The sequence below is a fragment of the Wyeomyia smithii genome, chromosome 3 (genome assembly GCF_029784165.1).
Source record: "Wyeomyia smithii strain HCP4-BCI-WySm-NY-G18 chromosome 3, ASM2978416v1, whole genome shotgun sequence".
Classification (NCBI taxonomy): domain Eukaryota; kingdom Metazoa; phylum Arthropoda; class Insecta; order Diptera; family Culicidae; genus Wyeomyia; species Wyeomyia smithii.
In genome coordinates, this window is record NC_073696.1 from 102,477,079 (window position 1) to 102,494,661 (window position 17,583).

Genomic DNA, 17,583 nt, shown 5'->3' on the forward strand with positions numbered 1-17,583 from the left:
TTTACTAGTCTGGCGGACTGGATTTCGGGAACCAGTGTGAACTTTCAAAACGGGAACCAGTCGATAGTGCGTCGATTTTCGCATTTGAAGGATTGTAATCGTGCCGCAAAAAGATACAGAATAAATTAGACTCAATAATTGGACTTTTTGTGACAATTGCTATTTTTTTGAGAATAGTTATTGTGATGAATTAATGATATCACAATAATGTTAAACTTATACATGTGAGAAAATCACAAGGAATATTTTCTTTCGTCGCATCAATACGTGCTCTGTTTATAATTATTTGTTTATTGATAACATTATACTGCCATAGATTTGCTGACCTGTCGCTTTTCACGCTGTACTATTGTACGGGAAATGCTCAATCGAAACAAAATCATATTTTTTATAATTTTCTCTTTCAACGAATAAACGCATTATCAGGTAACTCGCAAAATTTTAGCCATTTCCCTCTAATCTCCGCATTCTTTGGAAACCGGAGTTAACTTGTTTGTTCCTTTGTCCTTCGCCAATTGCTGTTACATTTGTTATAAACGCACTTCATTTTCACATCAAATGTTTACTTTCAAAGAAGTCATATGCAACATGAATTATATCCAGTGGTGTCAGGATTTTAATGTGAAAAAGTGGGTTGCCAGTTGCATGGTTCCCCACTCCGCTAGACTAGAAAAATACAGTGACTATACTTGTGAGTAGTTCACCCACCCTTAGTGAGTAATATCTTACTCAGTTTAGAGGAAGAATGAAAAATCGTGTTGGCACCTTTGCGCACAAGCTAGTCGAGGTTAGCCCTTCGCAGTTTTGTTTGTTTTTTGCTTAACGTCACTTTTGATTCAATTTATTTATGGTCAATGTTTTGAGAAGCTGAATGGTGTGTTTACTTAGTGCATACAATTTTAGTGTCTAATCGTGTATTAAATCCGGATTTAGTACAAAAAATAAGCACCAAGCATTATTTCCAAAAATGCTTGAAAATTGGAAGAGTTGGTGCCGTCTGTGCGCTAACGAGTGCACCGTCTTTAACTTGGATTCGCTGGAAGAATTGAACGAGATCATTTTGAAGCACTTTGATTTCACGGTATTATTTATTATAATTCAGCTATACATAAACTTTTCAATAACCAAAGCGAACATTACAGCTCCAAGAGATCGGGGATGTCTGCCACGGTATCTGCGAGGAATGCTACAATTTCGTTAACAAATTAGATCACTTCAGAGAGCGTTGCTTGCAAACTAGTAAGCTGCTAACGGAACTGCATGCAGCAAACGACGAGAATTTGACTGAAAGTGATGTACAGGATTATAGGTTTCGGTTTTTAAGCGATTCAATAGTTTCACCGGAGAAAGAAATTAATGGTAAAAATAGTATACGGACTAATCCAACCGAATCATCTGTGGCAGCTTCGACCTCGCATCAAATTGCTCACGTTACAAAAGTTGAAGAGCAAGAGCTAGTTGAGCTGGAGATTGAGGAAATATCTTCGCATAAAATAAAAGGTAAGTGCAGTAAATTGACTATGTAAATCTGTTTCCCGTTTAGTACCGGTTGATTGTCCTTCAGATGAAGCTGAGGAACTAGTGGAGTATGACAACGAAACTTTGACGCAGGATGATTTCGGAGATGCCGTTCTTGATGTGGTAATAAGTGAAGACAGCTGTAAATCGGAGGAAGAAACGAAACTCCGGAGATCCAAACGACCGAACGGACGTAGAGTGGAAACTAAGCATGTTGAAAAGACACGATATGAACCAGTTGATAATGCGGAAATCGGGATCGGCTGTGAGTCATGTGATAAAAGCTTTCGCACGCGTTCGCTCTATGTGTACCATCTTCAGTCGAAACATCCCGACTCGAAGGAACTTTCTTTCAGCTGCTCACTTTGTCCAAAGCGGTTTCCTTCAGAGAAGAAAGCTAAAGTGCACGAGTACGTGCATTTACCGAACGAAAAAAAGGTACTGCATCCGTGTGGTTTCTGTGATAAAAAGTAAGTCAAATGCTTATTTGACTTCAACAGATTGAAAATCTTAAGTTATTTCAGATTTAGCAAGCTTGAGAATGTACAAGCGCATATAAAAGCTGTTCATATAGGCGAACGTCCATATATTTGTGAAGAATGTGGCAAGGCCTTTGGAACAAAAGGAACTTTAACGCAGCACCAAATAACTCACAGTGATGAAAAACCTTTTCAATGTGCTTATTGTCCTAAAAAATTCAAAAATCTATCTCGGTTGAAGGTACAAGATTCGCTAAACAGAGAACCTGCTCATCTTTACTAGCTTTTATTGAATTACTTTTAGACACACGAGGATATCCACAATGACACACTCTACGTTTGTCCTCACTGTGGCCTACAGTTGAACACCAAACGTACCTTGAAAATGCATATGGTTGTGCATTCGGACCAAAAGAGGTTTAAGTGTCAGTACTGTGGTAATGAATACAAGCGATCTAAAGCACTAAAAACTCACCTGTTATTACATACTGGGTTGAGGCCGTATCAGTGTCCGTTTTGTGAGAAGACGTTCGCTAACGGTTCCAACTGCAGAAGTCACAAGAAAAAGGCACACCCCAAAGAACTGGCTGCGATGGAAGCTTCAGGCGTGCAAACGCGAACTACTAATATACCTAAGCTACAGCAACTGCAACCAAAGTAGGAGAAATTGATAAAGCCTAAATTGTTGTCGTACTAATGAGTCTTTTACAGGATAGTAGGGGATCATTCGAACACAGTGTCTGATGCGAATAAGCCCACGACGTTGGCCGCTTCGTCCAGCCCAACTCGCGTCGTAATCGAACCTCATCCAGCGGAGAATGTGATATTGCCGCGTAACGTACGACTGGTAACAGCCTATTTTCATTCTCATAGTGAACCGCCTCCGTTGAACATATTAGCAAATAGCACCAAAAGCGAACCACGAATGGATACGGTTACGGTCGGCCATGTAGATTCAGAATCTGCAACAAGCCAGCTGCCGTTGGCCGTTGCGGATGTAGTCACGTTGCCACCGTTACAGTTGATTTCTAGTAATCTCTAGGCTTGTGCTTGTCGCAGTTTTTAAGTGTTTTTGGTTTTCAAAAACATATGAAATAAATGCTTGTGACTGATGATATTTTTTACCATGCTCTATAAAACGACATTTTAAATGTTAGATTTGTTCTATACAAAAATATTTAGTATGTACATAACAGGTAAAGGAAAACACTGCGAGCGAAAATGGCAATACCAATCTAAACTCAAAAAATATTGTTCCAAAACTTGGCAATAAAATGCTCCTTTATGTTTCAGTATTAAGTAATTAAACCGATTAAGGAGATGGTTTTGGTTGAAATTTGCTGAAGAGTAGAAGAGCCGCTCTCACAAAACTACGAAGGATCACCGGTTGGGAAACACTAGATTAGGGGGTTCGCGATATGTTTAGGTAAATAGGATAAATTGTTTCAAAACATTCGAAATTGTTTATAGTACCGTTTTTTTTTTATTTTACTCAATTTGTTAGTCTGTAATAGCGGGGTTTTTCGGCTGCAACTGTTCCAACTTCGGTACGTTGGAAGCCCAAATTTCATGCCCGGAAGCTTCCAGTGCAGCCAGTTCTTCCGGGTGGGCGCTCTTTTTGTGCTGACGACAGTTAGGACCGCTTGCGAATGATTTTTCGCAAAAAGGACATTTGTATGGCCGGTAGCCAGTGTGCAGCATCAAGTGGTTCTTCAGTGTCTTCGAGCGTTTGAACTCGTTGCCACAGTACTGGCATTTGAATCTTTTCTGATCGGAGTGCACAACCATGTGCCGTCTTAGGGTTCGCTTCGTATTCAAACGTAGACCGCACTGCGGGCAGACGTATTGCGTATCAGAATGAGTATCTATATGTATCTTTGAGGAGAGAATTTTTTATTAAACTTAAGTATAATTAACTAATTGCCACAAACCTTCAAAGCCGGCATATTTTTAAATGCTTTCGGGCATTGAGGGCATAGGAAGTGCCGTTCGTCACTGTGAGATGTTTGATGTTCCTTCAGCCATCCTTTAGTAGAGAAATCCTTTCCACATTCCTCGCAAATGTACGGTCGCTCGCCGGCATGAATTGCCTTTATGTGCGTTACAACACTTGTCATTTTACTGAACCTATGAAGAGAAAATTGATTACCGTGTTCTCTAATTTATTACCTTTCTTACTTTTTATCACAAAACCGACAGGGATGAATCATTTTCAGCTCCGGCGGTAAATGGGTTTCTGCGTGCTCCTTTTGTCGCCTAGCTGAAGCAAATCGCTTCGGACAGGAAGCACAAGGAAACAACAGCTCTTCCGATTGAGAATGCTTTGTTTCAAGATGTTGCAAGTAGGCGGATCGATGACGAAATTCACTGTCACATGGTTCACATTTTGGTCGTGGTTTGGGAACTCTTTTCTTCTCCGGCGAGGTTTTTGACTTCGGCCGCGTTTTTCGCTTGTAAGCTTTTGCAGGTTTGTCATCAATCTCAAAATCAGGATTGAAATCCGATACGTCATCCGCTGAATCTTCTTGGGTTGAAAAAGCAGGAGATAATCGGCCTTCTGATGATTCATTATCGGATAAGCGATCGATTTTTGAATCACTGGAAACTCTACTTTTTTCTGTAAAATCAAACGGTAACTAATTCGAAATAAATTAAAATATATTGTAATAGCATACTTTTTCTCTTTATCACGTCAAGTTTTACTTCATCTTTAGCTGTAAAGATAAATTCAGTGTCTTCCTCTGGAGCGCTTGTGCCAAGGCACGCATCGGCAGCCCAGGCAACAGTTTCAGGGAAAACGTCTTCCTCTTTAACCATAGGTTCCGTGGAATCTTCCAAAAACCGAAATCGCGTTTCCCCAAGTTTAATCTCAGATAAGTCAGTGTCTTTCATTGAGTACAGTTCCAGAAGCATTCTATGTGTTTGTTGATAGCGTTTCCGGAAGCTGTCCAGCTTATAAACAAAACTATAGCATTCATTGCAAACGCTACTAGCCGCATTTGATATTTCCTGTAACTATTTTCAAAATAGTTTAAAACAAACCACCAATACTGCTAAAATGTTGATGTGTACCGAAAAGTTAAGATGTCTCACTATAATTTTATTCAGCTCATCGAGAGACTCTAAATTCCAGCTAGTTTGTTCGCTGGCACACAATCTACACCAATTTATCCAACTGTTTTCCATTTTGGATACACTATTTCATACTACATTTAGTATTATAGAATAGCAATACAGTAGACATAAGATAGTTCATGCAAAAATTTTCAATACATATTTACTAAAAGTAGCGTCTGACGTTTAAAATCAATATTTAAAAATAATAATGCCAAACAGAGCTAACCTCACCGTCCGCTGGCAGGGATGCCAAATGGATTCGAAACATATTGGTCACTTGAATCACTACCTGTTAAAAATTTTTGACAGATACATTTCTACGCATGTATCAACTAAATCGGGTACGTGTGTGATCGACCTACTAATCAACTAATTTCGTCGAATCGGATATGTTGACTGATTTCTTCACCTAATAAATCGAAAAAGTAAATTGGTTACCGTAGGGTGCAGATTTAGTCGTTTGATTAATCAGTCATTATTTCTTTACCTTATCACGTGTCATTGTGAACGATCAATCAATCCTCAGGCGGAATTGATTCTCGTGGTGTTTACATAAATGAGTGGCTTTACAAAAGAAGATTGGTTGCGAGAGGTGATAGTTGATGAAGTTGTATGCAGTTTTCATACCGCAGATGAAATTCGCAAGCCTAACCTCTTTAAACACATAATAAGTAAGTTGCTTTGGTATTACAGTGAGTGTATTTTCAAAATCTTACTAGGGTATCGATCGTCTTCGGCAGTGGTTTTCTTCGGCCCCCTTTTGCATAAGATTGCTGCAGAAAAACTTCTTCGACGTTCGATACCCTATTTAAATTTTTCGGACAACATGACTTTTGTAACGGATAAGCAATTCACGGCGCTGATGAATCAGGCAAAGGCAAGAGCGTACTCGCAGCGACGCAGGAACGCGAAGAAAAAGAAGCCGGAAACTGCAAAACATGCCTCAGCCAGACAAAGCTTGGTCGTTGATGAACCTTCCAACGTAAATGCACGTAGAGTGGATGCGGCCATGGCTTTGACTGATCAGCAAGATTCAACATATTCTGAGAATGAAATTGAATCTCCAGCTTTTTCTCCCTTAAGAACAAATTAATAAAGAACTAAGAGAAATAAATTTAAATGCTGAATATTTATTAAATTTTTTTTTAAGATTACCGATTAATCGTCCTATTTAGTTTGATTGGATTAGTTTAGTTTCCCAACTTATCAACCGATGAAGTCTGGTTTCGTAGGATGTAGAAATTAATGTTGCAATTAATAAACCTATTTCGTTTGGTTCAACCAATATTTTCGCTAAACTAATCTACCTATTACGTCTGGTTTCGTATACAGGTTTAACGAAATCCGTTTACTGATCAACCGAATTAGTTGGTTCACGTCGACCGATTTCATATACTGATGAATCGGTGAAGCCCCCTGTTAAACTCCCATAAGCGTTGTTGCAACAATCAGTTAATTCGTCGGAATCAAAATCGGGCAATTGGGTCCTAAAGCTATACCGGTTTTTATATATCATTTAAAAAAGCCGCGTTTTCTGAGCAAAACGTGATTTTTAAAAAACGTTTATCGTTTTCCTTCGATTTTTAAATGAAGAATAAAAAAACTGCTCGAAAGGTCTAAGATGACGTTTCGCCCATGTACGGTATATGAGAGAACTGTCATTTAAGGCATTTCGAGCAGATTTTCATCCTTCATTTAAAAATCAAAGGAAAATGATAAACATTTTTTTAAAATCACGTTTTGCTCAGAAAATTGTACTCTTCCAGCTGATATATAAAAATCTGAAAACCGTTTAAAACTTTAGGACCCCATTGTGCCTACGATAGGGGGAAGAGTAGGTGGGACTTTTTATTGGGTAATTCACTCTGTACTGTGTAGTCAGCCTATACACCAGAGAGACGCCGAAACACTCACCGTTAAGGCAACTGTCAACATCAAAACGGGCGATCTGTATAATTTTGCATTGCCGTTATCCGTTTTGATGTTGACAGTTACCTTAACGGTGAGCGTCTTGTCATTTCTCTAATATACATGTTCCCTAGTACTGTGGTAATGGTGCACTCAGAACCCGGTGGCATTAGGGAACTTGAAAGCTTGAAAACAGCAACAAAAACAAACGTACAAGCGAAAAAAAAGCGTACTGGCTTCACTTATGTTGTACGTAAACGTCAGTGATGCCACCGGGTTGTATTTTTCACGTTATTGTTACGTGGAAATTCCTATACAGTGATGATTCGCTCGTTGGATGTTCGTTAGTTGGAGGTTCATTAATTGGGTGTTCGCTAGTTGGGCTGTCACCCAACTAAAAAGCACTCTAATGTCAGAATTCAACGTCTTTCAAATGCATTTCAGGGGTCCGAAAAGTGAAAAGAAATATTACTAAAATAAAATTATATCATTAATGGTTGTAAAAAGTTTGTAAACATGTTTAGTTATTACGTTTAATCCATTCAGCACTAATAAGTTTGTTTCTCAGCGCTATTAACTGGACACTTCATGCAGATCATCTCTGCCATAATCAATTGCGTAATTTGAAAAGTACATGTTATAAATTTACAACATTTTGTGTGTAATTTAGAGGTTAACTGTTCGGTTGTTTGTTCTTTTATTTCTTCAACGCCTTCACGGGAATTATCCAGCGTAGCGATCCTCCATTATTTAGGCAAGAAGCAGAGTGATGTGCTTGCCCTTTAAATTTTACTTCTCGTTGGATTTTTTGTATGAAAAAGTATTGACCAAATAGATAAAATATTTACTACAGCAGCAAGACAGATGAGCAAAGTTCATTTTCTTTGGCATAGTTTTACCGCAATGAAATTAGGAAATTTTCCAAAGCAGGAAGAAAACAAACAATCGGTGCTCCCCTTTGAAAAATTTGCCCAGTTGTCAGTTCATCCAACTAACGAACACGATTCGCTAGTTGGGTGGCAGTTGTGTTTCAACCAACGAATTTCGGCTGTACTTGTTAGTTTCCTGTCATTTTGCATGATTTATGTGACAAACATAACATCTACCTGAAAATCACATACCATGGTTTATCACGTACTTGGCAACCCAAGTATGATGACAGTTCTACAAGGTATGCTACATTTTTGTCTATCCACGCACACAAACAAATCTCGTTATGAAAAATTTCGCGTTTTGTATGGAACTCGGAACATTTTTGGAAATTTCTCGTTTTATGTTGTTTTATATTTGATTTTTTTGGTTGGAGAGTGAATCTTCAGTTGAAACACACTAGAAATTGATATTAATTTAGATTTAGTGTGAAAAATTGCGACAATATGTCGAAATAAAATATATAAAAATGCTATATTTCTAATAGTTGGAGCATAATCTTAGTCATTGTCATAGCTCATGACTTTTGTTACTGTATGAAACATAAGCGACTCTATTTAGAAGCGCTATTAGAGTACAAGAAAATAACGAAAAGTGAAAAAAGGTTACCGGCAAATTGATGAAAAACAGCATATTTTACCTAAACCTCAGCATGTTTATGTATTCCCCACAAAAAAAAAACATGTTTCAACATCATTTCTATAACTTTTCAGGAAAGTATGTTTTATAAGTTTAGTTTAAAATGCAAAATCATTTCAAATTTCATACAAAATTGGAAAAAGTTCATAACGATCACTAATACTAATGCATCGACGTGAATAGCATACCTTGTAGAACTGTCATCATACTTGACAACGTCAAACAGGATGTATCGCGTGAATTCTCTGTGCGAACATATTCAGAAATCAAAATGGCGAAGCTGTTGTCTGATTGTCAGAATATAGAACAGAATTATATCGATTTTTGAGCCTACAACTCTGCTTCAGTTCAGCGGTGGAGGAGTTACCTAAGCACAAACAGCTGCGCCGGCGAATGTCGTAATATTTACCAGTTTTTAGGCCGTTTTATTCATTTATGAATTGAGAAGTTTACATGCCCGAGCGATTTATCACGCAACATATATCGATAATTTCTGAAAATGATTTCCTATTTCTTTTGAATTCGAAAAATAATTGACAATGATACGTTCCATAAAACGTTATAGCTGTCAAATGCTCAAATTGTTTTTTTCAAGGGGGAATTTGTTAGTAGCTTAAGTATTTATGATGAATATTAGTAAGTAATGAGTATGTGTGTCCAATCACAAATGGTGACTTCTCAACACTGTTAAAAATTTGTAATTTTAATTGTTAGGATTTGTTTGCTTTCGCAATTGGAACTTATCGTTCGTAGGGATTTAAACCTACTTGTCAGAAAAGGGGAAGTAAACTTAAAACTAACTTAATTGCTAACTTATTGGCTATAAAGAGAGCTTATCGTAGCAATTGAGGATTGCAACGATTTTTGTCGAAAACTGTTAATAATTTTATTTGACATAGCCATTATGAGTGGTGCTTATTGCGGGTGTCATTTCACGGTGAAATATATTTCACTCTCACGCTCACTTCACTTTTTGAGACTTATTCCCGATTCCTCCTCAAGTGAGGTGACAAAAATCACCTCCGTGGAGTGAGGTTGACAGTGAAGTGAAAATGAGAATAGGACAAGTGAAATGAGATTGTTTCCCAGCTCCAACACCAAGATTGGGATTTTTTCAAAGTGGACCTAGATGACTAATTCCCCCAACTTTGAGCCAAATCCGTGAAGGTCGTGTCCAAGTAGTATGGGGTCATCCACAAATTACGTATGGGTTTAGGGGGAGAGGGGGGGTATCCAAATTTCTTACGAATGCTTACGAAGGGGGATTCTAGAGAATCAATCCTACTCAAGATTGAAAAATTAAAAAAAAAACTGAAAAAAAAGTTTACAGAACTAAAAAAGATAAAATTAGTTGAATCATTTATCCCTGCGATCTTAACAGTTGAACCTTGGGAAAGCAGTAAATTCGCCGTCGCTGGGTGATTGCGTGCTTTACTTCATTTCTACTTAATTTTGAATTTTGTTTGCATTGGTGTTTATTACGGAAGTCACTTCAAGGTGAAATCAGAGTGAAGTGAACAAAACCCTGTTACGGGACTCACGTACGTGAGATAAACGTCGCAAAGTGACATCTGCTGCGGAATCTGGGTTATTATGAGTGTCATATCAGTGAAGTGAGAACGGAAAAAGCGACGTTTCGCGTGGAATTATTTCACGACCATTTTGAACGGTGGAATGATTCCACGAAGATGCCATAAGTTTTAAAGTTGATTGATTTGTGATCTAATGGTAAATATTGGATTTATTCTTCAGTAACGAAACGAATCAGAATTTGATCCGTGCCGAAAGCGGTAAAATTTTCATTTTTTTGCCCGATGAAAAAAAAGCAAACTAGGGGAGGAGTACCAGTTATGGCAATACCTAAAAAATGTACCAGTTATGGCATGAACCAGTTATGGCCTATGGAGTTTAAATGGAGTATTGCCATAACTGGTACCATTGCGTTTATGCGATATAGCCATAACTGGTGCACTTGCCATAACTGGCTCACCTACCCTAGTTCAAGAAATTTTCGATACCGAAAAGAACATTTTTTTTGATGCCGAATGTCTTAGAAATGCAGAACACGTCAAGATCTGGTGTTATCTAAAAAAAACGAAAAAAAAACGACTTTCTGGGACTTAGAGATTTTTGAGCTGGGAAACAATTTCATTTCACTTGTCCTATTCTCAATTTCACTTCACTGTCAATCTCACTCCACGGAGGTGATTTTTGTCACCTCACTTGAGGAGGAATCGGGAATAGGTCTCAAAAAGTGAAGTGAGCGTGAGAGTGAAATATATTTCACCGTGAAGTGACTCCCGTAATAAGCACCATTAACATAGTGGTGCTTATTACGGGAGTCACTTCACGGTGAAATATATTTCACTCTCACGCTCACTTCACTTTTTCAGACCTATTCCCGATTCCACCTCAAGTGAGGTGACAAAAATCACCTCCGTGGAGTGAGATTGACAGTGAAGTGAAATTGAGAATAGGACAAGTGAAATGAGATTGTTTCACAGCTCAAAAATGTCTAAGTCCCAGAGTCGTTTTTTCTCGTTTTTTTAGATAACACCAGATCTTGGAGTCACTTCACGGTGAAATCAGAGTGAAGTGAACAAAATCCTATTACGGGACTCACGTAAGTGAGAAAAACGTCGCAAAGTGACATCTGCTGCGGAATCTGGGTTATTATTAGTGTCATATCAGTGAAGTGAGAACGGAAAAAGCGACGTTTCGCGTGGAATTATTTCACGGACATTTTGAACGGTGAAATGATTCCACGAAGATGCCATAAGTTTTAAAGTTGATTGATTTGTAATCTAATGGTAAATGTTGGATTTATTCTTCAGTAACGAAACGTATCAGAATTTGATCCGTGCCTTAAAGCGGTAAAATTTTCATTTTTTTGCCCGATGAAAAAAATTCAAACTAGTTCAGGAAATTTTCGATACCGAAAAAAACATTTTTTGATGCCGAATGTTTTAGAAATGCAGAACACGTCAAGATCTGGTGTTATCTAAAAAAAACGAAAAAAACGACTTTCTGGGACTTAGAGATTTTTGAGCTGGGAAACAATTTCATTTCACTCGTCCTATTCTCAATTTCACTTCACTGTCAATCTCACTCCACGGAGGTGATTTTTGTCACCTCACTTGAGGTGGAATCAGGAGTAGGTCTAAAAAAGTGAAGTGAGCGTGAGAGTGAAATATATTTCACCGTGAAGTGACTCCCGTAATAAGCACCCTAGTTTGCATTTTTTTCATCGGGCAAAAAAATGAAAAATTGACCGCTTTAAGGCATGAATCAAACTCTGATTCGCTTCGTTACTGAAGAATAAATCCAATATTTACCATTAGATCACAAATCAATCAACTTTAAGACTTATGGTCGTGAAATAATTCCACGCGAAACGTCGCTTTTTCCGTTCTCACTTCACTGATATGATACTCATAATAACCCAGATTCCACGGCAGATGTCACTTCGGGACGTTTTTCTCACTTACGTGAGTCCCGTAATAGGATTTTGTTCACTTCACTCTGATTTCATCGTGAAGTGATTTCCGGAATAAGCACCAGTATTAACTGTATTAACTTGTTTTGATTTAACCTCTACGAATATGCTATGTGTAAAAAATGTTTTACCTTCTAAAAAATGTTTTTCCCTAAAAAGACAATCTTACGTAAGATTCGCGGGAGAGAGGGGTAATGCAAAATCTTACTAAGCCTTATTATGGGGGGAGGGGGAGTCGAAAATTTCGAAAAAAGTCCTTACATAATTAATGGATGACGCCTATGGACACTTTGTGTGGAACGACCCAGAGAGCTGTTCGTTACAATACTTACATTGCTGCATTCGAGAGTGATCGCAAATTCTTCTAGTGATGAAGCTTGTGCTTCCAATGATCCGGACACCTAAAAAATGTAATAAAACACTCACAAAGCACTGTTCTTCTTCATTTCATAACTATGGGATATGGTTTATAAATTCACGGATTCATAACATCATTATTCTCCATTTATGTAAAAATCGCGTACCTACTTTGCGCTTCACTCCATCCATTAGTGGTTAAAGTCCCTCCAAAAGAAATCAATCAATCAATCCATCCATTAGCTTTACGCAGTCTTGGCTTTGTACCACTCTATTGGCATAGTGAATGACGCCAAATTTGGCCAAAACAAAGGATTGAAGTCATTGCTCTTCAGAAAATTGTTTTCGTGGAGACTCCTTCTGGTAAATTTCCTTATTGATTGTGCCTGTGCACAGTGTTTTATTTTGCTGATTTCGTGCGAAAAATTAATAGCGTCCTTAAATTTGATTTTAGTGATATACTTTATTCGGAAAAGTTTTTATGTTTTTTATTGTGTTTCTTTTAAAATGTACGATTTAGTGATTAATTCACCTAGAAGTGATATGGAAAATTTATTTTTTCAGGACAGTGAGATAGACAGCTAGTGTCTTGAGAAAAGTTGTGGCAAATGGTTTCACTAGCAACTTTGTCGAAAGTGTCGGTTTTCTATCTCTTATGTTAAAAAAGATATTAAAAGTTTTATATGCAAAGTTCACCCAAATCATAATTTTAAATATAACTTTTTTCCTGGATTTTCTACATATTTTATATCTCCGCAAAATTATGAACCAAACAGAAATACACCTTTTTGCTAAACATTTGATCTAGCTATGGTTCAAAATAAAAAAGTTACTCAACCTTTAACGGTTTTTCAAGGGTTAGTTTAACTTCAAATTACTCAGTCGTACGCAAAAATACGCAGATAACTTTGTGATTTTCTAAAAGCATGTCTATTCTACTTACAAAAGAATATAAAATCATTTGTCTAATAGTCTTTTCGATTGTTTCAATGAAAAAATCTTTTGCATGAAAATTCTGACTTAAACAAATAAAATTGTTATTTCTAAATATGGCGTTTTACAATATTCAGCAAAAATATAAATCCAATAAAATCGCGTAATTTTCTAGAAGGTCATGAAAATATAGAAAATCATGGGAAAAAGTTATAATGAAAAAATATGAATTTTTAGTCACAGTTGACTGTCGTCTTTACTGTCTTCTTCATCGATTGTTTTAAATTTCGTTGTAGAGTTTATGAAGCTTACGGAATTCTTATGAGCGACTGTTTTTATAAATAAACTGTTGATAATTATTAACATCGGGTTTTTTTTTCGGGGTTTTAATTATTAAAAAATTCTCGGTTAAGTCGCGAGAGAAAAAAGACAAACAAAGTTTAAATAACTCGAAAAAATTAGAAAAAAATTTCGAGCGTCTTAGCAGAATCGCTTCACATCATTAAGAAGAGAAAGATATTATAATATTGAAGCTTTCGGCTGCTACTGTGTAGACACAGCCCGTTTATTAACACAATTGTATCCTTGGTTCTTGTATCTACCGTCGAGCGTGCATAAAGTACTTTTGCACGGATCGGCGGTTAGCGAACACTTTTTGATCCTTATTGGACAGCTGTCGGAGGAACCACAAGAGGCAAAAAATAAAGAGTGGAAACGGTAAACATTCACTCAAGTTCTTAATCCATTCGGTGATTTATTTTTTAATTAACAGATATCGGGAATACCACACCCGAAAAAAATCTAGAAAGAGTGCGAATGAGGATCTCATGCACTGGTTGCTGGTTTCTTCGGATCCAATGGTGACGGAAGCTCGAAGTTGGCCAAAACTTAATACGGAAGAGTTGTCAGAAGATGCTAAAACTCTTCTCGTTCAATTCGAACAAAACAGTGGAGAAGAAAACGAAGAATAAACTGAAAAAATTCGATTTTTGATTCACTTTAGATGATGTCATGCGTTGAACTTTGACCAAAAATTTATATTTTTTGTTATAACTCTTTCCCATGATTTTCTATATTTTTATGACCTTCTAGAAAATTATGCGATTTTATTGGATTTATATTTTTGCTGAATATTGTAAAACGCTATATTTAGAAATAACAAAGATATTTGATAAAGTCAGAATTTTCATGCAAAAGATTTTTTTCATTGAAACAATCGAAAAGACTCTATTAGACAAATGATTTTATATTCTTTTGGAAGTAGAATAGACATGCTTTTAGAAAATCACAAAGTTATCTGCGTATTTTTGCGTACGGCTCAGTAATTTGAAGTTAAACTAACCCTTGAAAAACCGCTAAAGGTTGAGTAACTTTTTTATTTTGAACCATAGCTAGATCAAATGTTTAGCAAAAAGGTTCATTTCTGTTTGGTTAATAATTTTGCAGAAGGTATAAAATATGTAGAAAATCCAGGAAAAAAGTTATATTTAAAATTATGATTTGGGTGAACTTTGCATATAAAACTTTTAATATCTTTTTAACATAAGAGATAGAAAACCGACACTTTCGACAAAGTTGCTAGTGAAACCATTTGCCACAACTTTTCTGAAGACCCTAGCTGTCTATCTCACTGTCCTGAAAAAATAAATTTCCCATATCACTTCTAGGTGAATTAATCACTAAATCGTACATTTTAAAAGAAGCACAATAAAAAACATAAAAACTTTTCCGAATAAAATATATCACTAAAATTAAATTTGAAGGTGCTATTAATTTTTCGCACGAAATCAGCAAAATAAAACACTGTGCTGTGATAATAAAAGATTAGCTTTTTCTGCCACAGGTAGAAACTACTTGCCATACATGATATTTCTTGGGCGGTAGCTAACCACGCTAGTAGCCTGGGTTCGAATCCCAACGCCGACACAGGTATCGATGGTTGTGGGGTAGCGTGATCCACTCACAATCAACCAAACTACTATAGATTTAACCCTAGCCGACACCGGGAGATTGTCTGAAGCGAAAAATCTCTGGGATCACGCCTTCCATCGCATGAGAAAGTAAAGCCGTTGGCGCCGGTGATTGCTACAACAATAGTAACGGAACAAGACTGACGGAAATTAGGCGAAAATCTTGGGGATTTAACCATCTTTTTTGTCTAGAAACACACTTTGGTATTATATCTGGCCATTGCAATGTAAAAAGCCAATCCTGGAGTAAATTGTTTGAAGTCGTCCACCACGTATATATCACATCGTCAATTACGACGCATGAAAATTTCGTCAAAAAAATCGCAATATGTACAATTTGTGGTCTCCGTGGCTCTGTGGTTAGCGATGTCGGTCGGCTAGCTCTCCCACACGGTTGTGATATCGGGTTCGATTCCCGATCGAGTCGAGGATCTTTTCGAGCTGAAAATTCTCTCATCTAAAATCTAGTTGATCGAGACTGCTATTAGCCCCAAGGCTAAGCGTGCGATATTGTTTTTATGTACAATTTTCGAGCACGTGTTTTGTTTTGAAAAAAGTCGCACATAGCTCGAATATTGCAAGAGTTACATTGATTTGGAGGTGTCCAGATTATTGCGGATACAAACCTTAGACACTAATATTACAATAGGCTATCTTCTATTAATGTTAATAACTTTTATTCACCAGTAGGTGTTTATTAGTGTTGATCTCAGGAAAGAATGTGGTGGCCCTGAACAGTTTCAAACGGCAACTAGGGTCGATTTACACAGGGGGCTCTTGTGGCTGTCAAACTCCATTCACTTTTCATTTACCACTCATTGATTCTGGACCAGCGATTCTGGTACCCACTTTTCGGTTAAAACCGTTGAAATAGAATTAACGTCCCATGATTGTTCATTAACTTATTCTCAAAAAAATATGTTTATAGATGTGAAAAATCAAGACTCAACGTTTGTTTTCAATACAATGTGCACTTTCAATGATTAAGATATTTTGTGTAAGCATTTTGAATGAAATTTCGACACCATGATGAATTCATGATCGGTAGGCCAAATTTTGACGTTTATACTCCCCTGGATTTACAGCGTATCAATATCATCCCGGATTCGAAAATACTTAGGGTATCGAACGTCTCCGTCAGTGGTTTTCTTCAGCCCCCTTTTGCATAAGATTGCAGCAGAAAAACTGCCGAAGAAAACCACTGACGAAGACGTTCGATACCCTATATAATCCTGTATTTGGCCATCTTTGGTCTCCCAGGTGGTCTCGAGGTACGATACTACGATAGGTACGATAGACTGTTAGTGTCAGTAGGATCATAGCGCTAGCCCCGCTATTGTTCTGTGTGCTGCGAAGTCTGTGTGAATAAACAGAATCCCAAATCGGAATGTAGCACCAAGATCTTGCTTTGCTTTAAACGGGGGGAGGGGGGGGGGGGGGTTAAGTCGGGGAAACTCGGCCATCTCTAGTGTATTGGAGAAGAGGAAAAAATAAACTGGAGCGAGAACAGAAAAACATCGGCGCTTCTTTTTCATGTAACCTTGTCCCAGTCTTATAGATATACAGTAGATTATAGAATGTACCCCAGTATAAAATACAACGACGTTGTCCAACGTCAAACATCAAGTTTGTTTACTCCATCTCTCTCCTATGTAACATGAAATAATGCAATACTTGACCCTCAAAAAAAATCCGTAATGTAGTGAATGTACAAATTTCAGTTTTCAGATTGTATAACAATTCCTCGAAAACTATTCCCCAGAAAATAAAACGCCGAAGCTTTGTCCCTAGAAAACAAAATCCCAGAATATACCAATAACCAGCAAACTGCTACCCAGAAAGTACTAATCCCCAGAAAGTTATTATCCGTAATGAAACAATGCTCAGAAAACTATTTCCCAGAAAATACCGTTTTCCAGAGAACTGTTATCCTAAAACTAAGAAATATGCATTTTTATTTTTTAACATGGAAAATCTGCTAAAATTGAGTTTTTGAGTAGAGGTTCGTTCGTTTTCCTGGGTTGATGCAACATCCACTAGTATATATTAAACGAGCGAAAGGGAACCCGGTTACAATTCCGGAGCTTGTTGAGTATACGTTTGCATTGGCGTGCACACCGGAAACTGTAGCGCCTTTGTAATCATGGCGACATGAATCCTTTTCTTCCAGAAGTCAACAAGAGATATCAGAAGAGTTTTCTTTTCTGTTTAACAGTCATACTAGCCTAGTCATACT

General features: G+C 37.3%; 2 protein-coding genes across 3 annotated transcripts; one reads left to right on the forward strand and one right to left on the reverse strand.

Moving 5' to 3' along the window:
• Positions 1-830: 830 nt before the first annotated feature.
• On the forward strand, positions 831-3,112 carry LOC129727399 (zinc finger protein 493-like). Of its 2 annotated transcripts, none has more exons than XM_055685220.1 (6): positions 831-1,081; positions 1,143-1,500; positions 1,565-1,988; positions 2,043-2,238; positions 2,302-2,654; positions 2,709-3,112. In XM_055685220.1, the coding sequence occupies exons 1-6, from the start codon at positions 968-970 to the stop codon at positions 3,037-3,039; spliced, it is 1,776 nt and encodes a 591-aa protein (XP_055541195.1). In that variant the 5' UTR covers positions 831-967; the 3' UTR covers positions 3,040-3,112. The 2 variants fall into 2 exon arrangements, with proteins under 2 accessions (XP_055541195.1, XP_055541196.1); XM_055685221.1 differs by having other exon boundaries at positions 2,714-2,881.
• Positions 3,113-3,457: 345 nt separating this feature from the next.
• On the reverse strand, positions 3,458-5,338 carry LOC129727400 (zinc finger and BTB domain-containing protein 17-like). The gene is made up of 5 exons (XM_055685222.1): positions 5,070-5,338; positions 4,673-5,012; positions 4,176-4,614; positions 3,929-4,124; positions 3,458-3,872 (listed from the first exon to the last, which is right to left on the reverse strand). Exons 1-5 carry the CDS (start codon positions 5,181-5,183, stop codon positions 3,498-3,500), a joined length of 1,464 nt encoding a protein of 487 aa, XP_055541197.1. The 5' UTR covers positions 5,184-5,338; the 3' UTR covers positions 3,458-3,497.
• Positions 5,339-17,583: the final 12,245 nt, after the last annotated feature.